The sequence below is a fragment of the Mustela erminea genome, chromosome 15 (assembly GCF_009829155.1).
Source record: "Mustela erminea isolate mMusErm1 chromosome 15, mMusErm1.Pri, whole genome shotgun sequence".
Taxonomy (NCBI): Eukaryota; Metazoa; Chordata; class Mammalia; order Carnivora; family Mustelidae; genus Mustela; species Mustela erminea.
In genome coordinates, this window is record NC_045628.1 from 18,457,354 (window position 1) to 18,481,437 (window position 24,084).

The 24,084-nt window shown below is 39.4% G+C and overlaps 1 protein-coding gene across 5 annotated transcripts in view; it reads right to left on the bottom strand.

Moving 5' to 3' along the window:
* Positions 1-24,084, bottom strand: part of GPC5 (glypican 5) — a 1,399,440-nt gene that overhangs the window by 1,366,255 nt on the left and 9,101 nt on the right. For all 5 annotated transcript variants that reach the window (XM_032314680.1, XM_032314683.1, XM_032314682.1 and 2 more), the window contains exon 2: positions 2,593-2,754. In XM_032314680.1, coding sequence (XP_032170571.1) covers positions 2,593-2,754 — 162 coding nt within the window. The remainder of the gene's footprint in view (positions 1-2,592; positions 2,755-24,084) is intronic.

Below are 24,084 nucleotides of genomic sequence, written 5' to 3' on the forward strand. Positions count from 1 at the left end.
GTTAAAGTAAATGTGATTTCTAAAATTGCTTTCACCATATATATTTAAGCTTGTTTTTATGCACATAAGCCTAAAGCTTCTTACCCTATTTATTAAATTAAAAGTAGGTATTCTTGGGGTGCCTGGGTGGCTCATGGGTTAATCCGCTGCCTTCAGCTCAGGTGATGATCTCAGGGTCCTGGGATTGAGCCCCGCATCGGACTCTGCTCAGCAGGGAGCCTGCTTCCTCCTCTCTCTCTGCCTGCCTCTCTGCCTGCTTGTGATCTCTCTGTGTCAAATAAATAAATAAAATCTTAAAAAAAAAAAAAGTAGGTATTCTTCTGATAAGAGAATGTGTTCCAGTAAAGTTAGCCTTTAGGCAAATTTATTTTAAATTTATCTTGCTTTCTCATGATTCTTAAATATAATTTGACACATCATAAAGGGACAAAACAACAATCTATTATAAGTCATATTTAAGAAAATTCCTAGCATTTTCATTTCTTATGATTAATATTTAAGTAAACAGCAAAACTCAACCTATTGAATTAACACAATGTATAAAAGAGAAAAAATTTTAATGGATATAAAATTACCTGACATTCTGGCAGCTAGAGACAATGCCACATATTTCTACCACTTAGTTGTCGCCATACTTTTAGCAATATCACCAAAATTTTTCAGCAGTCTGAACCCATCTTAAAAATCTAAATAATTCAGGTTTTGTATTTTCCCAATCATTTGAACTTAATGTATATGTATTCTTATTCTCTTTCTCTCTCTCTCTCCTTCTCTCTCTCTCTATATATGTATATACATACATACACACACATATATATGTATTTTTTCTTTTTTTTTTTTTTTAAGTAGGCTCCACACCCACCAACCCACCATGGGGCTTGAATTCACAACCCTAAGATCAAGAGTTGCATGCTCTACAAACTAAGCCAGGCAAGCACTCCATAATATACTCTATGTCTCTACCTTTATCAAGTTATCCAGCAAAGCATGAAAGGTTACAGTATCTTTGAAGACAGTGGAAAATGTTCAGCTAACATTCACTGAATGCCCATACATTAGCAACTGACGACACTTTCTTTCACTTCCGTGATTAATACTGCTATCCGAAAAAGCTGGCTTCTTTGATCGTGATCTTCTTCGGCCATATATTCTTACTTAAAGGGATTTCATTTTGACAAAGTTGAGAAATTATGATGAAGCTTTCCTATTCAAAAATCTTTAATGAATCTCAAACTCAAGTTGATGCTTTAAAAGTCTCCTTCTGTGTTTAAGTCCAGCTCACCTTTTCAAGCATATGAATCTCCACCATACTCCCCATCCCTGTTCTAGCCAAACTGGTTTATTCACACTCCCTTATCTTTACAATATATTATCTATATTGTGCATGTTGTCATTTTCAAGAGACAAAATCATCATATCGCTGTGTGTGTGTAGTTAAAGTCTTCTGGTTCTGGTTCAGCCAGTTGAAATCATAATTTTTTCCTTAAAAAGTCATATCAACAATTTCATATGAATATATCCCGTAACAGAAATAAGATTGTTTCTAAGACAGTTAAAAAAAAAAATCACTAAAATAATATTTTAAACTCTGACAAGTCAGTTTCCACAAAAAAATCAATTCATCATGAACTACATTTCATCTCAACTTAAATTTTATCCTGATTTATTGTATTTATTTTATTTAATGAGCATAGTTTTAAAAATTAATCAGCTTTGTGCTTTAGTTATGCATGTAAACAAAGCACAAATTATTTAAATAGATTGACATTAATATACTTAAGGAAAAGGAATACTAACAGAAGTTATATTTTGCTTTGAACAAAAGCAATAAATTTGCCTAAAAATAGTGTATTCTAGATATTTTCATTCTAATCATATACAGAAAAGCTAATCTTTTATAAAAGGAAAAATAAATTAAGCTATTTTATTGTAGTAATAAAGAATTTTATAGAGATGATGACTAAAATAAGAAAAATCATCTATTTTCCAATATGCCTCGTAATTTTTTAACCCATTAATTTTATTTCTGAACATACTATTTGAGTTAAGTCTGAGTTCTGGTCTTAGCTGATCCTTAAATATCCAATTAATATTTCCTATTTTACTATTTATCAGACTTATCTGCACTTTGAAATATCATACTGGTGTTCTTATGAAAACCACATGAGGTAGCAGGGGGAAAATTAGACAAATATTTCTTCAGATCATCTTTTTAAAAACAAATCTATAATTACCCAGCTAAAAACAATGAGATTTTATGTTATAGAATACTTTACTAAAATCTAATAATTATGTCCATCCTTATTGTAGTAAAACCATAGGTCAGAATACTGGGGGCCCTGGAAGGACCCTATAAGGGCATATATTTTCAAGAACCATTTCACTAACATAACGGTTTCCTAAGTCCAACTCAGTATTTATGCCCCACGATGACCTCAGAAACAAGTTCTGAGGGTTAGAAGAAGCTAAAACTTCATTTTACACCAGAATAATGGCATCCAAAGACAAGTAAATGCAGCCAAGTTTCCCAGTATAATAAGAGGAAAACTGCATAACAAGTCTTCTTACTTTCAGAAATAAAGATACATTTACCTTGAAAAGCCGCAGCATTTCGCGATATTAGAAACTTCAATGTCGAGCTGGATGTTTGAAGCACTTGCTGCATATCTTGGCGAGCTGCAATCTGGTATCTCTCCTCCATCTTCCTAGTGCAACACGCGGGTTTTTTGGATATGCAAACCTGAAGATCTGGTCCTGAAACAGATACAGTATTTTTCAAAATAATTACTTATTCATTCAAAAATCATTACATGCTACATGTCAGGCATTAATAATCAGTACTGGGGCGCCTGGGTGGCTCAGTGGGTTAAAGCCTCTGCCTTCGGCTCAGGTCGTGATCCCAGGGTTCTGGGATCGAGCCCCGTATCGGGCTCTCTGCTCAGCAGGAAGCCTGCTTCCTCTCTCTTTCTGCCTGCCTTTCTGCCTACTTGTGATCTCTGTCAAATAAATAAATAAAATCTTTAAAAAATATATTAATAATAATCAGTACTGTATATAAGGGGTTCACATTCTCTGTGAGAAACTTATTTACCAGAGCGCTTTCTATTAAAAATACATATATGAAAAAAAAAATATATATATATGTATTGTCCATTAACACATTTACATTTTATTTACATGAAACAAAATATCCTAAACCATTAACCCTTTGCTCAACTATTTTATTAACATATTGATCAAATATTAAGTATGTTACCCAATTAACTAATTACTATTAACTAACAAATAGACTATTAATAGAAAACAAATTATTACATAAATAGAGCTAAATCAGGAAACTTTTATTTTTGCTTATTTTGTTAATTCAGCCAAAAGTATTCGATCTAAATATGTTATACAGAAGTATATTGGCTAAAACAATTATTTTTCCTGAGGGGGAAAAAAAATCAAATCTTGTACATCATATAAGATGAAGACCCTTCACCTGATTTCTCAGCTCCGCACAACGCTCATGCTCCTTGTGGAGTAAGCGATTTTCCGCACTAACAATGTGATGAGGAAATCCCGAACCTCATGGGCCAAACCCACCACTGCAATTCTACTCATTACCTAGCTTGCTAGGGACAATTCTTACCATTTAAAATACTTTTTTTTTTTTAAATATTTTATTTTTATTTATTTGACAGAGAGAGATCACAAGTAGGCAGAGAGGCAGGCAGAGAGAGGAAGGAAAGCAGGCTCCCTGCTGAGCAAAGAGCCCGATGTGGGGCTCGATCCCAGGACCCCGAGATCATGACCTGAGCTGAAGGCAGAGGCTTTAACCCACTGAGCCACTCAGGCGCCCCAATACTTTTTTTTTTTAAAAAAGATTTTATTTCTTTATTTCAGTGAGAGAGAGAGGGAGAGCACACGAGCAGGAAGAGGGCAAAAGGAGAGGGAGAAGCAGGCTCCCTGCTGAGGAGCCTGACGTGGGACTTGATGCCAAGACCCTGGAATCGTGACCTGAGCCAGAGGCAGCCACTTAACTGACTGAGCCACCCAGGTACCCCTTAAAAGTACTTTTTAGTTTTACAACCATATTCAGAAAAGTTCTGGGGAGAGGCATATTACATGAAATGTGAGGTGTTGTAGTTAGAAAAAAATGCTAATATGATCAACAACTCTCATCCTAGATGAGCTAAAACCTCATTTTATACCAGAATAATATACAAATAGAAAAAAAGTAAACCCAGCCAAGTTTATCATCCAATGATAAAAGGTAAATTACAGAGTAAGACAGCGCAGGCACCTTTATACACAGTGGGGCTGCTAGAGAATGGAGAATTCAAGGGGCACAGCGTGGACGGTGCCCGTCAAGGATAACATCATGGCATGAGCCCCAGGGCACCCCAAGGCTACTCAGCTTTTTTGAAAAGGTCAGGACAATTTTATTTACATGTCCTAATTGCATACATTATTTCCTTGTCGTAGGGTAGGAAACAGAGTTGTGCCCTTATTGATGTCTGGGGAGTTTCACAGCACGACTGTTAGCTCTTCACTGACCAAAAGAAGATCAGCAAACACAGAATATCCATGTATGTGTGCACATACACGTGCACGTACACACACACTGTCAAACTCCCCCCATGTCACGCAGAGTCGACCTCGGGCCTCAAATTTCCAAAAGTTTGTTCTGGGTGAGATCAAAACACGTGAAATCAGTGAGTTTCCTGCCAACACAGGACACCAAAATTTCTAATGAGTTTGGCTTTGGCTTAAGTTAGACAAGTAACAAATGACAGCATTTGAGCATTTCACAAAGGCGATGAGGCATAAAATATTTATGTGTGTCACAGTAGGTAATATTTTGGCAATTGTTTTTCATTTATCTTGCCTAAAGTTATACAAAAGCAAATTCTGCTTCAAATAGTAAAGCTGATTGAAAGAAAACAAAGCTATCTTCTCAGCCTTATTCCTAAGTGGAAAAAATGAGGAATTAAGCATTCAGAGAAGAACAATAATAGAGATTGGAAGAAAGAATCAACAAATAAACATTAATGTATATAACATATTTAGTCTGCGAAGGACTGCTAAGGAACAAAACTAATAATAAAAGAACAACAACCGGGGCACCTGGGTGGCTCAGCCCAGTAATGGCTGACTCTTGATCTCGGCTCACATCATGATCTCAGGGTGGCGAGATGGAGCCCACTGGTGGGTTCCATGCTCAGCAGGGAGTCTGCTTGAGATTCTCTCCCTCCTTCTGCCCCTCCCCACCTCAAGTAAATAAATAAAACTTTTTTTAGAAACCCAAGACAACAATAATAGATTTTTGCAAATGTCTCTCCAGAATTCAAACACCTAACATGGTTTGCTAGACCACATTCCTAAACATAGCCTAGAAAGGCACCCAAGTTGCGACCATTCCTTCCCTCCTGCCTCCTCCAGCCTCATCCCGGGTAGCACCGCCCATTGCACCCTTCCCTTCGCACACTGGCCTCTCAATTCCTTGTAGTCACCAACGACCCACTTGCCTCAGAGTCACTCTCCATGCTAACCTCCCTGACTGGAACACTCTCATCCTACTTGTGCTCACCCACACATGTGACAAACACACACCTTCTCCTAATTCATTCCCATCTACGTTTCTTTACATTTGACCTTGGTCTTCTGGTGGGAACTTTCCTTAACCTCCCACACAGCTCCTGTCCCTATTATGTGCCCCTGAAGTGTCTCATGCCTCTCTATTGCATTTACTGTGGTGACAATGTTATATTCCTTCCTGTGATTGCTAATTAATTAGTCTCCTCATCTAACCATAAAGCTCCAAGTGGAGGAATTTTGATTATTTATTTTAAGATTTATTTATTTATTATAGAGACAGAGTGCATAAGCAGGGGGAGGGGCAAAGGGAGAGGGAGACAAGCAGACTCCCTGCTGAACATGGAGCCCAACCTGGGGCTCAATCCCAGGACCCTCAGATTATGAGCTGAGCCAAAACCAAAGGTTGGACACTTAACTGGCTGAGCCACCCAGACATCCCAATGTTTGCTCATTTTTATATCCCAGTTGGCGAGTACAGTGCTTTAAAAAGCCCCGACACTCAATCTTTTTACCCATCAAACCAATAGTTGAGGATCTACTATGTACGTACATTATCTCATTTAATTATCACATTAACCCTATGATGTAGGGAACATTACTACCACATTCTACATATGAGGAAATGGAGACAGAATGAAAACTGTCCGATGTCACATACCTATGCACTGCAAAATAATGGAGGAGGTATCTGAAAATTGGCAATGATTCCAGAGCTATCTTCTTCACCATCACTCTACTGAGAAGAACGCTGTAGTCTTAAATCTATAGTTTACCTACAAACATAACTGGCCATTTTTTATTCTTGCTTGGGAGTTTTCTTCTCCTTGAAAGAAGTCATCTGTTTGGTCACTTGAAAGATACTAAATTTTTGGTTAAGAACCATCCAAGTTTAACTCAAAAACAAAACGGTGAGAAGTACAATTAGAAAGATACTACAAGTTATCTTGACTGCTATCTTAAACATAATGTGGGAGAGAACCCATCACGTCTCACAACTCTGAGTAATCAATGGACAGCAGTGTAGACCAATGTAGACCACTCAAGAGCAAATACATCCCTCGCATTGATGCGGATCTGCACTGATTAATCCAGACTTTCATTTAGAATCTTGGAAGCTGATAATGACAGTGTAACACTAACTCCAAACCAAAGTGGGCCTGTAATTCAAAGACCTAGTTACGTTTAATTGGCACAGTATTTTTATCAGTATTCAGAGTGGGGGTAGCAGGGGAGGGGAGGAGCCCACAAGACACTGGTTTCCTGGCTTCCTGTATCCAAAAGACAGACGAGAAGAACCAAATGCCCTCAGGGAAAGGACCATATCTTACATTTTGCTCACAGTATAAGCACAAAGGACATAATAAGCTGCTTGTTGATAAAATGCCCAACGTGGGAAGCTACAGTTCCCCCATAGAACAAGCATCCTAAGAAAGCAAAGCCAGATGCAGCCCGAATAAATACCAGGGAGGTAACAAGACTCATTTTTAAAACATCTCAAAGCCTGGCTTCAAAGAAGATGGCATGACTAGGCTATCGAACAGCAAGTGGACGTGGCCCAGGCTCATGTTCCCGGATGAAAAAATCAAGCTCTGTAAGAATTCAATTACTAAAAATGAATGAAATTAAAAATAAAACAGCAGGCTCCTTGCGGAAGGGAACTTCAACCAGAATTGTGGGGGTTTTCCTCTTCTCTCCTCCTCTTCTCTCATCCAGAAGGAGCAGAATCGGTGAACAGGTCTCCTTGTCTGTTCTCCAACATGAGAAACTGTTACAGCCATCTCCCTGCTTGTGTATTTTTTTTTTAAAGTGTTAAAATAGGAGCACTGGGAGGCATTCTGGAAATGGCAGCCATGACGGCATGGTTTTCATTATCTCCGATTCCCCACATGAACCAGATAGAACAACTAGAAAATAAATCCAAGAAATATAACAAAACTAGATGATAGAGTACTCCCATAATTTCAGAATATAAACAGGGTTGGGGGAAACCAGCAACAGGCATAGATTTTCACGGTATCAGTCTGGACAGCAGGCAGGAGAGTGAATCAGTGGGATAATGTCTGAAGAACCTGAGTACAGGAGAACCCCCAAAATAGCCAAAAGAATTCATAGGAAAGGACAGCGGGCCAATTTGAGAATTGCAGCTGAAACAGGCTGCAATTGGCCCTCTATATTTGGGGTATGTGCAAAGGACCCACTATAGAGACAACTGAATAGTCAGGAGCAATCTGGACCTCTATGAACTTTCAAAACTTTCAAGCAGGCTCTTTTCTAGGACAGAACTCCACACAGAAGAGAAACTTCTGTTAATGGGATCAGAATTCAACAGAATAGGGATCCAAGAAGCATAGATAAAGAAGGTCGAGACCAATGTGAGAAGGGAAATAAAGCCAAGAAATTTCAGAAAATAAGCACCCATATTTTTAAATGTTACAGCAAACAGAACTAGTTCTGTAAAGTTAGAAAAGCTTTCATGAAATCTGTCTCAATCTAAATGTCCAGAAACAATACTCACTTCATATAAAATGAACAACAAAAAAATATCACACAGAGTTATTACAATAAAAAAGACAATAAGGAATAGAATATCCCCACTGACAAAGAAAGCATGCAGGAAGATACATACCTAAAAAAAAACAAAAAGGTAATGAAAGAAAACATGAAGGAATAACACAAATTAGAATCAGAAAACCTCAGCTCTGAGGCGACTATACTCAGGAAAGAAGTAAAGATGAAAGACAGAATCCTGAGATCAAAACTGCAAATGAAGGAACACAGGAGCCAGTCACACAAAGGAAATGCCTTAGGACAGGAAAAGGTAGGAAAAAAATAAGAAATTTTTGAAAAATCAAAAAATGAAAGGATTTAAAAGGCAGTAACAATAAACATTGCCATGGAAGAAGAAAACAGGAAAAGTACTAAAACTATATTTTATGTTATGCTACTACTGTTAGGAGTATACTATGGGATAAGACAAATAATTATAGAGTATTCAAATTCTACTCTCTAATTCTATCCTGTATCTTTGAAAATCAGGATTTTTTTAATGTGGAAGAAAGGAGAGACATAAAGAAAAAGTAGAGTAAAATTCTTTAATCTTGAATTTGAATTGAAGTATCAATATGAAAGTATGAAAAATTTTACCTTTAAATACACATATTCCCTAGCTTCTCTGAAAAGGCCTAGAAACAAATGGCCAACTGAGGGGCAAAGGGCATCCTTGTGCCCAGATTATCATCTTGCAGCATCATTTCTCTCAAGAAGAAATGGGTGCTTCTTAACGAAATGCCTCATTCTAGGTCTGGAGCAGGAAATACAGAAGATGCTACATTAGCTAAAGCCTCTTGTCCACAAGGTAGCAAAGAAGCTATCAAAGAACTAGTAGGGTCAAATGAAAAGGATTCCGGAGCTATGCCAGTCTGCTAGGGCTGTCACAAAATACCACAGACTGGACAGTTAACAACAGAAATTTATTTTCTCACAGCTCTGGACATTGGAAGTCCAAGATCAAGTCCAAGCTTGTTGGCAAGCTAGGTATCTCTTGAGAACTCTCTCCTTGTCTTGCAGACAGCCACTTTCTCTGTGTCCTTCCATGGCCTTTTCTTTGCACATGTGTCCTGCTATCTCCTCTCTCTTTATATAGGATCATCAGCCATGGAGTAGGACCCATCCCCATGACCATCTTTAACCTTCCCTCCTTCCTTAAAGGCTCTATCTCTAAATAGAGCCGTATTGGGTTCTGGGGCTTCAACTTATGAATTCAGAGGTGGGGGGGTGGTTAGGAGGGACACAATTTGGTCTAACCCAGCAGTCAATTTCAATCGATTTCTACTGCCTAAACATAGGACAATCTGGGCTTCAATAACAATGATTGTAATGAGTTGTGATTAATCAAATAGGTTTAAAGTCAAGGGTATTATATTTCTGTGCCTTATTTTATAATAAAGAAGAGCTTTCCACTAGAACAGCTAGTTGATACTATACATTCTCCTTTTGTTTCGACCATTTACTCTCCCCCAGTCAACTTACCGGATTTTTATATTTGTATCTCAAACCAGCTTTATTGATGGCTGACATAGAAAAAAGCCCTTGGTACCAAGACACCGAGATCAAGATATATGTCAGGATCACCAGAGTAGATGTTACAAGTCATAAAATATCAAATGCTCAACAGACGAAAACAAGACCTTGGAATTAAAAGTAGGAAGGATATACAGGTAAACTTGCTCCTCCTATCTTTTCTGAGATTGTCTTCTTGCCATAAATTCTGACAGTGATAGGAGTTTGTAAAATGTTATATGGTGAAAAGGTTCTGACTGAGTCAAATGTATTCCTTCACCTAGCTAGAATAAAAAGTACTGAGGTCCATGAATCCAGCAAGAATCATGACAATGGCATTGGATCTGCTGGGAACTGGTGGGCATCTGTTCCCCCGGGAATTTCCTTCAGTTTCACCTGTCCCTCACTCACATACATGCAATTCAAATGAGACCAATACGCATACACAATTTATACATATATATAATGATGAGTCTACACTGGTTAAAACATAGCAGTCACTGCTGGCAGGGTGACTGATTCAAAAATAGGCAGCCAGTCGCAAGAAAGAAATGCAAAAAGATATTTGCTGGGGCCTCCGGGAAAGCAAAGCTTTCTCTCTCCTGCTGGAACCAAATTTAATGACGCAAGGACACAGGACTTGTGGATGCCACCATCATTCCCCAGCTCAGAGTAAAGCCTCGATCTACCACAGCCCAGGTGCCCTGCCATGGAAAGAGATCCAGCCCCTACAACTGTACTAATAGTGCCTAGGTTACAGCAAGCTAAATCATGCCACTCTCTTTTATGCTTCATTTATTTTATGCAAAAGGACTTGATATTAAGTGGAGGTCTCATAGCACTGGCTCAGTGTCCTCTCCGGTTTCTTGCCCTGAAGTGGTAATAACCTTCTATGTCCAAGAGACAGGGAGAAGGGCCCCACTCGGAGTATGATGGTGCCACCAACAGAGCACAACCATTAACTCTGGACAAAATGTGACATGCGATGACCTGAAAGCTGTAGAAAGTAGACCAAAGAGAAAAGAGTCTGGAAGGGAGTCACTATTTGGAAGGGAAAAGCCATAGGGTTCTTTTCCCATCTCTGTGGCTTTTAGTCTGAGGGCAGCCCATCTATAAAGTGACGAAATTCCCATATAAAAAACAAACAAAACAAAACAAAAATCTCAATCTTCTTAGGACCAAAGCACTAGAAGATAGAAATCCAGGCAATCACAGTGGCTGGAAAGTGAGGGAGGGACACCAACCAAGACAGGGCCAGAGAGAGGGAACCCCAACTGCTGTACAGACACTCTGCACAAATCTCTGGCTAAGCTCTGAACTACCTCTCACACGGCCAGGGCTGACTCTAAGTTGTCCCGCCATTTGCAAGCTAAGGAAAAAGGATGTGATTAAAACTGCAGTAGCTTCCCAAGAGGCACAATTGACAGTTTGAATCCAATCAGAGTAGTACTCTCTGAAGACAAACAGATTAACACTCTTTGGAGGAATATAATCAAATCCAGAGATACCAATAACATAACATTCAAGGTGTTCAGGGGGCAATTTAAAATAACTGGACGTATGAAGAATCTGTATAATGCGACCCATTTTCAAGAGATAAGGCAATAATTCAGACCAACATGAGATGATCCAGATGTTAGAATAAACAGGGAAGGACTCCAAAGAGCTATTAGGACTCTGTTCAATGAAGTAAAAGGAATGTGTGCTCTGAAAATTATAGAGTAAGAAATCTCAGGAGGAAAAAGGAAACTACTAAGAAATACAAAATGGAAATTCAGTAACTGAGAAATATAATATGCAAAATAAAAACTTTACTGGGTGGGCTTGATAGCTAAATAGAAATGACAGAAAAAAGAGTCAGAGAACTTTAGGAGAGACCAATACAAAGTATCCAATCTAAAAATTATAAGTACATACAGACAGACAGACATAAATAATGCCTCAGGGAGCTGTGGGAGAATTCAGAAAATCTAACCTATCAGACTGGAGTCCCAGAAGACAAAAAGAGAAAATACGGCAGACAAAGTACTCCATGAAATAAAAACTATAAATTCCCAAATCTGCTAAGAACCACAAACTGGCAGATTTCAAAAGCTCACTGAACCCCAACCACAATAAATACACAAGAAAATCATGCCTAAATACATTACAATCAAACTACTGAAAACCAAAGATAAAAAGAAAAGGAAATAAGTCCTGTATGTGAACCACGGGGAGAAAAACTGGAGATAAGGTAGGTTCACACAACCCCCTCGTAGGTCACACTTAGGAGGGATTCTCACAATGAAGAAAGGGCAGTAGGGGAGTAACATGATTTGATTTGTTCTCACAAGTTCACCAAATGGCTATTTTGAGAATCAGTATTTCTGTATTGCAAATGAGAGTAAGGATTTAAGTAAAAGCGAAGAGAAGTAGTTAGATTAGACATCCACTGAAGGTGGGAGATAACTTGGCTGTCTTGGATGGGATTCAGCAGATAAGAAAGAAAGAGAATTAAAGACAACACTCAGATCTCAGCTGGAGAAACTGGATGCACACAGGGTACCAGGATCAGAAACCGAGAAAGCACAGAATGCAGGAGGAGGAATGGCTTTGCAAGGAGGCTAGGAAAGAGATCCAAGTTGAAGCTGTGAATCTGGGAGTTTGAAACTAAAATACTGTTTCAGGGAGACCATCTACGGGAAGAATTTAGTTTATTAAATTTAGAGGGTTTCTCACCCTTAGGCTACACAATTTTTTTTTTTTTGTTTTGGGGGGTTTTAGTGTTGTTTTTGGTTTGGGTTTTTTCTTTCGGTTTGGTTTTGGGTTTTTGCAGGAGAGCTGTCCTACATGTGGCAGAATATTTTAGCAGCATTCTTGAACTCCGCCCCCTGGATGCCAGTAGCAACCCCTCCCCATTGTGTCTTCAAACCTTGTTCAATGTCCCCCTTGCGCATACTCAGTCGCTGCTGGGTGAGAAGCACCAACCAAAGACAAAGCTTAGAGATAGGAAATGAGCAGAGGAGAAGCTCTTCAAAAGAACCTGAGAAGGAGCCATCCCTGAGCTAGAAGCACAAGAGGTGGGGGAGGGGCGAAAAGAAAAGCAGAAGACCTGCTCTCAAGAAGAGGGAGATTCCTTCTGCCTGGGAAAGGAGCCACATTCAAGAAAGCCTGTACTTTCCTAAGATCTGTAATCATCTGGACTACCATTTTGGATGTTTTCTTGACTCTAACTAGACTGTGACTACAGGAACAATCACATTGCATTTGGGATCCTATTAACGATAAGAAATAATTAAAAGGTCGTTTCAACTCAGTGAAAGCTGTTGTGCTACAACTTGTTTAACAGGGTCATGTCTACTCCTTTCTAACTTCTGCCAACCCTGAAGGAATCCCTAACAGTCCCTGATATTGCCCTGCATCCTGGTGCTTACCTGAACATTTGCTTCTGTGCATTTAATTGATTCTATTTAATTTTATTTTTTTCTGAGATTGTAAGCTCCAACAGGGAAAGGATCACCTTCGCCTTGTTTCCCAGTGTGCTGTACACAACTAACATAGTGCGTGAAGCAAAGATCTTTAATAAAGCATTCATCTCCTCCCTTTTCTTCCTATTTGTACATAAATATTTTGTAAGAAAACTAAGAAGATACTTTCATGGCTTAAAATTAATGAGGTAGGTTTTAAGATATATTTATTTGAAGAGAGAGCATGTACACATGTGGGGAGAGGGAGAGAGAGAATCTCAAGCAGACTCCCCATTGAGCACAGAGCCCCACATGGGGCTTGACCTTACAACCCTGAGATCATGCTCTGAGCCAAAACCAAAAGTCAGACTCTTAATGGGCTGAGCCACTCACGCTCAGAGATAGTTTCAAATATAGAACTAGGATAAGCATATCACTGAGGACATTCAAAACTGTTCCGATAAATCTTTTAAAATAGTATTAGTGATTATTATACATTTTTATAAATATTCCTCATAATAATGTATTGCTGGAAGTTATAGATTCATCCACTTTTATTAAATACAAGCATTGTCCTGTAAAAGTATATATTGATATTATTCATTGAAATAAAAAAAATTTTCAGAAGAGTATTTATTAAGTGTTTCAGCTATAATATATTCTTTTGGTTCTGGATTCAATAAAAATTATAGCATTCGGCAATCTACAAATTTAGACATAATACTCACAGGTAGAACAGTAATGCTATGTCTCATGTATATAAATGGCATCATTGATCCTTCAATAGGTAATATACTCATAGTTGTCTTTCCAGCCGTGATTGATCAACATTTATACATCTCATACTTAAATCTTTACATATAACCAATAACAAGCATTTCTTTAAAAAAAAAAAAAAAGATTTTCTTTATTTATTTGGTAGAGAGAGAGATCACAAGTAGGCAGAGAGTCAGGCAGAGAGGGGGAAGCAGGCTCCCTCCTGAGCAGAGAATCCAATGCGGGGCTCAACCCCAGGACCCCAAGATCATGACCTGAGCTGAAAGTAGAGGCTTAACCCACTGAGCCACCCAGGCACCCCAACAAGCATTTCTGATATGCATGTATATATTCTATGTCTATAAAGCAGAGAAAGGTCTGCTAAACAGAATGCTTTCCCCAACTTACAGTCATGAATTAGGAGTCAAAATGCTCTGCAACACATTAACCAGCTCAGGAGACAAAAGGCCTACATACTTTAGATAGATAAATAGATAGATAGTTGGATAGACAGATGATAGGGAGAGAGAGAGGTAGATAGGTGATAGGTAGATAGGTAGATAGATAAGTAATTGATAAATTGACAGGTAAGTAGATAGGTAATAGGTAGATAGGTAGATAGACGATAGGTAGGTAGGTAGCTAGATGACAGATGATGGATGGATGGATGTAGATATACACACTTACACATACATCTATATATGTTAATATATAGATATATAACATGCTACTTAACTACCAAAAAAAAAAAAAAAAGAATTGCAATCTCATCCCCTCAGTTCCTTTTTTTAAAGATTTTATTTCTTTATTTGACAGAAAGAGCAAGACAGAGAGCTCAAGCTGGGGGATGGCGGAGGGAGAAGGAGAAGCAGGCTCCCGGCAGCAGGGAGTCCAAGGCGGGCTTGATCCCAGGACACTGGGACCATGACCTGAGCCAAAGGCAGGTCATGCAACTTAAGCAACTGAGCCACCAGGCGCCCCTCATCCCCTCAGCTCTAAACGAGCCCCAGAATTACTCATTGCTCTTTCACTGACTCTCCTAAAAAAGATCACCAGCACTATTTCTCTAAAGGAAACCAGGCCCATGCATTACAGCTCCTCCAAGCCAGGCAGAAGCTGAGATTCTGAACCACCTGGCCAAAAAATTAGGGATTATTTATCTATTTGTAACCACTCATGTATATGGGCTTAAGACCTTGCTGGGGGGTGGGGGGGCGCTAGGGGCAGGGAGAGAGAAGAAATTCTCATTCATCAATGGAGCTCAGGCCAGAATGACTTCTCAGGGTACGATTCCTGTGGGATCAGCCCACCTCATACGAACTTCGCTTTCCTCTGAGAACTGCTCTATCAACAGCTCCACGAGAGAGGCCCCTGTAGCACATGTGTGTCATGGGACGTCACATCTGATTAGAGTTTGTTCCACTGAATGTGAACATGCGGTAAAACAGAACCAACTAGATTATTGCATCTGAGAATGAGAAATGGAACACAGAAAAAGTCAAGTCTCTCACCACCAGAGTTGCCTTATACATAATTTAGGAGTGAGGTGCCCTGGAGACAAAAGGCAGAATGTACAGAGTAGAAAAATGAAGGAAAACTGTCCAGGCTCCCCAGAGATCCTGCTTTAGTTCTTTTCTGGAGCCCAATGATTATTGATAATTTGAGGGTTTTGTGAGACATATCTAAAGGCTTCTAATAATAAAAATAATAATAATAAAATAAAAAATAAACATTTCTAATAAATTATTTTTGTATTAAACAGACCAAATTAGTTTGTGTTTCTTGCAGCCGAAGTACTTCAGCTCATGCTTTAATGAAGGGGGTAGCAAGAAAGGATGGTTTGATCAACAAGTTATACACAAGGGTCTCAGGAATTCTGATTACGTGACCATGGAAAAGCCCAGCCAATGAAGCCAGCCTTTGAAACTGTGGGTGAACAGGCAGAGTGGTTTTGGGTACAGAAGGGTGACTGATGCTCATAACTCACAAAAAATCTCCAGGACGTTTTTATGTACCTAGAAACAATGTATTAAACATCAACACTATGACTTGACATGTCACCAGCTCTGCTATGGGAACTCCCACCGCCACCATGTTTGTTTAACGCACACACTAAAAGAAACTGGAGCTTCTTTTAGTCACCCAGATATCTGTGGGGGGGAAAAAAATCATAACCTAACTCTAATGGGCAAAAACCTGCAAGGGATTTAACTGGTACAAAAGACAGAAAGTATAAAATAAATAACAATTTTAAGCAACCTTTGACACTGCTGCTTGAACAGTTTCACAGAAGACTTGCTTCCTCTCTCTCTGCCCACTCTGTCTTCTATAGGTTTTGCTCCATCCCCAGTTTCCCCATGGTGAGCACCCCTGGAAATTTTAGCCTTGTAAAAAATTTAATTAATGTGACAAAGTGCTATGAAGGAAGTACGTACTCAGTTCTGCAGGACCACAGGGAAAGAAATAATTTCCTTTTCTTGGAGAGATAAGTGGGGGGGCGGGGGGGTGGTCAGACGATATTTTAACTAGGTGCTTGGTTTACAGGCTCCTTACCAACAACAACAACAACAACAAAAATACAAGATAGAATATATTTCAAGTTTATAAATAAAAAGCTGGGGTTTTTAGGGTAAAATTTATCTGAATTCACAAAGTTGATGAGTAACAAAACAAATCTGGACTCAGATTGTCCAGATGAGACAGAAGGAAGAGCAGGTAGGAAGTATGAAAAGGTCTATTTCATTGGGGAAAGCCAAAGCAGGGAGGTGTGGCTGAGCTGGAGGGCCAGAGCCACTTAGCTGTGGGCTGGGGAGGAGGCTGGGGAGCTGGGAAGGGCTGAGAGGTTTTCCTGCTTGCAAATTAACAAGCTGGAGTGTTACTGTTTCACTGAGGCTGACAGAAGCCAAGAGACTCCCCCAACAGCAAGCAAGCGCATGAGCGTGGAGCTGGTTACCCTGCTCCTCACTGGGGATGCTCTCCAGGGGGCCTGCACCTGTTGCACTCTGGGGGGTGGGGGTGGGGACATTTGAGGGGCGAGGAAGGGGTTGCCACTTCTGTAGCAAGCCAAGACAATCCTGTTTTTGCCCTGAGAGAAACTCTCCTTCAGGGCTGCTTGTTGGGAACATGAACACAACGGAACAAATGGCCCAAGTAAAGGGTAGTCAGGGCCTTGCATTTTGGGCATGCCGAGTAAACACATAGAAACAGGACACAAGGGAAGGTGGATGACCTCTCGCAAAGGGGAGGGAAGAGATGAGAAAGAGTGGAGCCAAGGAGAGGAGTCTGGAAAAGAAGGCAGGAGCCATATAACTGAGAAATTTTAATGCAATCCATGGGAGTTTGAACTTTTTCTGCAAGCACTGGGAAGCCGTGAAAGATGTCCTAAAATATGTATCGAACACCACTGGAATGGTTTGTAGGATGAGCTGAACGTTTCTGCTCCGACCTCCGCCTTTTCCTTCCCCAACCCGGCTCTTCTTCATAGTTACTGAAAACACTGCCAATCTAGAAGGTGGTCCTCTTTCTAGAATTTTTTTAACTTGCAACCAGGAGACTTGGGTCAGTTTCTCCCCTTGGGGGTAAGATACCTCGCAGTCATATTTTCTGCTATAGGAAGAAGCCTACTTGCAGCGGGGAAAAAAAAAAAAAAAAATCCTAATGCCACATAGTAAGAGATCTGTAAGCATTCTGGTCTGCATTTTCTTATTTTATTTTTTTTTCAGACCATCTGCATCTCTTCCCTTCCCTTGTCTTCAGTGTCCCTCAGGAGACCTCCATGGACTCCAAGCATTCCAATTTCAGCCTAGCACAATTTTAGTTATGTTCCCATCACTTGAACCTGAAGTTCTGAACTAGTTTAGAAGGGCAGTGTTCCCAGCTTCATCTCTAGGACATTACGTTGGAAGCCATATGGAAAATGGCTTCCAATGAAGACAAAAGTGGAAACATGACCAACAGAGTGTCACAACAGTCCAAGAGCGAAATGACGTTTCCATATGTCCTTACAGACATGACCATCTCTGACTCAGAGATGACTTTAAGGAAGTAGTTCCTGGCTCTGAAGGTAGTTTAGGGCACCTCAGTAGTTCCCAGGATAAGCTGTGAGGGAGGACTCATTTCATACATGATAGTTCAAGATCAAAAACCGACCCTTCCAAATGGGGAGAAAAACATATGACGCCAAAGAAGAAGGGGCCAGATCATGAAGGGTCTACAGGAAAGTTGGAATCATTAAGATAAAGAACAACAAGATTGCCTGTCTTTATTGCTGCCGGAACCAAACCCAAGAGCCCTGAAAAATTATCACACAGAAAAGCCCAGAAGAGTACAATCACAAGGGCTTCACCTCAGTGTTTCTAAATCATATATAATCACATACTTATCACAAAGTAAATAAAAAATTCTAATTCATTTTTTAAAAAATCATCTTTGCCAAGAATTCAAAAGACACAGGAATTTGTAAAGTATGTTTTGACTTCTAACCTCTCTCCCATCTCCCCCACCCCCCGTAGGGAGAAGTCATCCACCTTCCCCAGTGTCCTGTTTCTATGTGTTTACTCCGCATGCCCAAAATGCAAGCCTTGACTACCCTTTACTTGGGCCATTTGTCCAGCTGTGTTCATGCTCCCAACAAGCAACCCTGAAGGAGAGTTTCTCCCAGTACAAAGAGCAGGTTTGTCTTGGCTTGCTACAGAGAGGCAGCCCCTTCCCGCCACCCTGAAACGTGCCCTGCCCCCCAGAGTGCAACAGGTGCAGGCCCCCTGGAGACCACCCCCTGTGAGGAGCAGGGTAACCAGCTCCACGCTCATGCCGCTTGCTCGCTGTTGGGGGAGTCTCTTGGCTTCTGTCAGCCACAGTGGAACAGGAACATGCCAGCTTGTTAATTTGCAAGCAGGAAAACCTCTCAGGCCCTTTCCAGCTCCCCAGCCTCCTCCCCAGCCCACAGCTAAGTGGCTCTGGCCCTCCAGCTCAGCCACACCTCCCTGCTTTGGCTTTCCTCCTCCTAATTTTACTCAAGCTTATCTACTATTAATGGCACTCTATGCACTTTGTTTTGGGGTATATTCATACATAAACTGGTGTGTGTGTGTGTGTGTGTGTGTGTGTTTTGCTTAGGCTACAACTTGTTTTTTCCTTTAATAAATGCTGTAGGTTATTTGTCCTAATTTGGTTAGATAGCTTTCCCCTCCTGGTTTAATGTCCACTTGTGATTATCCATAATTTATCATTCAATAGATATTAATAGATGTTTACATTAGCTGCAATTCTTTTCTGTGCAATGAATATGTATGTACATTATACATAGACACACACACACACACATGTTGGGATACTCTCCTAAAAGCTGGAATCACCAAGAAAAGGGTATACAAAATTTAAATTTTGAGTGATAACTGCCAAATTACCCCAAACGCACAGTCATAGTCAGTTGTTCTGCTCAGTATCTGTAGGTGAGCGCTCTTTCCTACAATCACAGGAACATTAGCTATCACTATTTTTAATCCTTCACAATGTGATATTCATAAGGAATTAGTTTTCTTCTGTTAATGTTGAGCTCAAGCATCTTCCATATCCTCATTAGTCATTTATATCATTTGAATTTCCTCATTAAGTTCTTTTTTTCATTTCCCTTTGAATATTAGTGTCTTTGTTACCAATTTATAAGAGCTCACTTGTGACTAAGGATGCTAACCTTTTTTTTTCTTTTTTTTAGATTTTTTTTTTTAATTTATTAGACAGAGAGGCAGGCAGAGAGAGAGGAGGAAGCAGGCTCCCTGCTGAGCAAAGAGCCTGATGCAGGACTCGATCCCAGGACCCTGGGATCATGACCTGAGCCTAAGGCAGAAGCTTTAACCTACTGAGCCACCCAGGTGCCCCAAGGATGCTAACCTTTTGACAACTGTGCATTACAGATGAGATACCACAGGTTTTTTTCTCCTATGTATTTCACTACAATACTTTTTTTTTTTTTAAGATTTTATTTATTTATTTGACACAGAGAGAAAGATCACGAGTAGGCAGAGAGGCAAGCAGAGAGAGAGCAAGAAGCAGGCTCCCTGCTGAGCAGAGAACCTGATGCGGGGCTCGATCCCAGGACCCTGAGATCATGACCTGAGCCGAAGGCAGAGACTTAACCCACTCAGCCACCCAGGTGCCTCTACAATGTTTATTTTTTTGATCACACACAAGTTATATATTCAAATATAATATTTGTTTTTTTGTTTTGTTTTGTTTTGTTTTGTTTTAAGAAAGGCAAAGGAAAATCACTGAAGGATTTAACACAAGAAATAAAGAGGAGCTTTGACTTTTCCTGGGCAATCAGTTGGGAAGCAATTGGGAAGTGGACTGATGAGAACCGAAAGCAGATGTTGGTCGATGGGATCATCCAGACATGCAAGGGCACCACATGAACGCACAGTGGTAGTGACGGGAGTGGGAACAGAACTTTCAGGGCATTTGTGAAACAGAAACCATAGAAGGCGCCAACTGGATGAATTGGTAGAGTGGGTTGAATTAAACTTCTGTGTTCTTAGGGGGTGTTATCAATTTAGTCACATTTCTAACTGAACCCAAAAGAGCTAGGCACCGCCAGTGTTCTTCATAAAATGGGTGAAGGGAAAAGGGAGGGAAAGGAACAATTAATAAAAGCGTAATCATCATTGATCGGAACTTCTAAAAAGTATATGAGTTAACTATAGAACAGATTTATGTTCTGCTTATTTATTGACACATTTTAATTACAGATCAAATATTCTCTGAAAGCTCTGGGTCTAAATACTTAAAGTATATAAAGTTTTGTCATATAGGATCCTGGAATGAAACACATTGGTCCTATTAAATAGGGTTATTTAGTAGAATATTTATAAAGGGAAAGATACAGGAAGACTGTAAGAGGTACTACAGTACTTCTCAGCTAGGAACTGTGGAGAAGAAGCGATTACGACCTCTAAGGGGGCAGGAAAATAAAGTATTGACCAGAATTCAGAGAGAGCTGCAGGGTCACCTGCCAAGAGCTGCAGGACTCTGTAGGGTGAGACCAGCACAGTCCCCCTGCCCAGCCTCCTCCTAGCCACTGCTGGCCTCTGACAGCCAGAGGCAGGGATGCCCACTGATACCCCTGCTTACCGCCCAGACACAGAGCAGGGTGCGGCGTCTGCTTGGAGGGGCCGAGACTGGCCAGCACGCTGTGCCTTTGTGTCTTTCACGTGGAAGGAAAGTTCTTATCCCCAACATAGGGACACACAAAGACCCGTTAGTACCATGACACACAAAAACACGATAAAACACAGCAGAGAATTATCTCCCACTCACTTGCCAAAGTCAATTCTACATTGTAGAACCCGTCCCTCCGGGCCGCCACTCAGCATCCTCCCAGGCACAGTACCCCCCTCTTGATCTTCACTGAATTAATTTAAAAGACAGTATTTTGTAAAAGACTAGTTTTTAGCTCTTAAACCACATAACAGGTATGAACAAATCTGATTTTACCATAGAGTTATAGGATAAATAATGAATTATTTCATTTATTAATTAAAATAAGGAACGAAAACATGGACTATGTCTCCAAGAGTACGGGAGTGAATACAGAAAAACATGTGACACTTTGGTATTTTGTTAACATGAAGGAAAAGGGATTCCTACTATGATTTCTTTGCCTGCTCCCTAACCCAGCATAAAGAAGTGTTTACATATATCAAAAAAGAACATTTGTAATAGAGTTAACTAGGTAGCATTTTGTAGAGAATGGTACTATTTTCAGTTTTTCCCCATACCCTGTGCTCCTCAAAAACCACTGAAAGGGAAAAGAAAACACCTCTATCACCATTCCTGTGAAGAAAGAAAAACATATTCTGAGAAGCTGAGTTGTTTGCTAAAGGTCACATGGCCAGTACGTGATAGAGTCAAGACTAAGCTATTTGAAAAACCGTAAGTTCATTGTTATTCACTTAAATACATGACCATGATATGGGATAAATTATACAGTAAAATGTTTTTTCTGTTTATCCCATGGCAACATTTCAATGCTTTGTCATACCTATTTTTCCTTGTTTTGCATGTAAGATATCTCCGAAGGTGAGTAGATATTAATATTTAATAACCTGAAGCTTATTTGTGCCCCTGAACTTAGAAAAGTAAAAAGTGAAATTTAGTTTTGTAACTAAAGCTCTTAACTCTACAAACATAGATGCTCAGACCTTGCCCTGACGAACAGGGCCCTGAAGGATCCCTGCGTTCCTCAGCCTTTTCCCTTTTTCCGTATCATTCCTATTTCCTTCACCTTTTAAGTTGATCAAAAAAAAAAACTTTGTTAAAAATGACTTTTTTTTTCCCCCCAGAGTGAAATGTATTCCAAGGCTGGTGAGAACAGACTGTTAATCTCTTCATTTTATTGACCTACTTCAGTTTCAGCTCATTAAACACAGACATTTTCAATGATCAAAAGAAAATGAACCAAATGTAACTTGCTACAACCTTACTAAATAAGAGAGCTGTTCAAAAGGCAAATAAATCTGAACAGGTAATTTAATATTGACAATCTTCCATTTAAAGAATATATCTGTAATGAACAAGGACATCCAGAAATAATGTTTACATTCCTTTGATCAATGAACGCACAGTCTTGGCTTATTATCAGACTCCTCGGTTCTTACCCCTCTCCCAAAAAAAATCTTGAAGAAATCATGAACTAAAGTCCCTTGAAACTGTAAGACAAAGAAAAGCAAAAGGCTATGAGCTCTAAAAAGATAGCTGCAAAGATAACTTAATTATATTGTCTATATACAATTACAAAAGCTAAAATAAATTTGATTATCATAGCACAGAGGAGAGAAAAAAAATAGTCATTCAAACTCATTACCCTAATAAGAGTAATACACAATTTATAAAAGAAGAAAATGTTTACTGCCTTCTAAATATAATTGCATTTGAAACATAAATTTGAGTTCATTGTTGAACCATATCAAAATATGTGTCTCATTAGCACTGACTTAAATAATCCTTCTATTTAGGTAGAATTTCCTAATACCTCTTCTCAGATATCCTAAATAAATAACCAACTACACTTCATACAGAAAAAAAATTTTTTTCAAAGTATTATTGAAAGATATTCTAAAGACTAAGTAAATATTTCTAAAATTGGAATTGTTGGAAATAGTTTAGACACAGTTTACCTGCTACCATGTATCATGTTTTGTGATTTAGCAGGAATTATATTTTTGCTTATCCTGGAAGGCCTCGTCTCTCTACTTAGTCTGCATGGAGTCTGGACCCCAATCTGGTATCTTTTAACAATCTTCCTAGCTCAGGAATAACTCCATAAATAAGGGATAGGTGCTTTACTCCCAACATGGAATTAACAAGGGTGGGAGATGAGAAAACGGAATCATTTTCTAGTTCCTTAAATTTCCTCACAGAAAGAAACCACTTTGAAAAAAAAAAGGGGGGGGGAGGTAGAAAAAATCAAATAAAACACAAACCCATCAATCCAGAGCCAAATATAAATTATATTTGGTCACCTTATCTTTCTCCATTCTCCCAACAAGAGACGAATTAATGCTCGAAGTCAGATCAGTCACTGTCTACATGAAGATAAAAACTGTGTAAATGAATCCCTTAAACATCAAATAATCTTCCTTTACTTCCAGGACATTTGAGGAAACTTTCTTCCAGACATTTGTTCGGCAACTCATTTTTTCCATTTCAAAAATATTTGATAACGTAAATAAAAATTCCTTTAAGTTTAAACTTTAAAAAACTGGGTCACTTTATAGAATTTGTGGCAGAGGTACATAAGAAAATACTGACTCCTGGAAAATAATTTACTCAACAACACAACTGAGCCCAGATCAGAAGGATTTTTTTTAAAACCTCACCTCCTACATTTCCCATTCTGTTAATAGTAAGCATAGGAAACTATGTAAAGACCATAGACAGAGTATGTTAGGTAAGTACACATCCAAGATTAATTCTACAAATCAAAATGTATTTGATTTTGGCCTAACCACAGAACATTAAGATATGCCGATCACAGACTTTACTCTCAAACAGCCTACAGTCAAGGAGAGGGAAAGAAATATATTCAAAATCAGCATTACTGCTTCGAGTCTCTACCTACATGAGAAATAAATATTGGTCCATATGTGGTAGATTTGAGGATTCCAAGGATGATCAAGGCCAAGAAAGGACCTCGAGATGGTGGCAGGAGACGGTGAGCTTTATAAGGGCTGTCCCTCACTGTAGG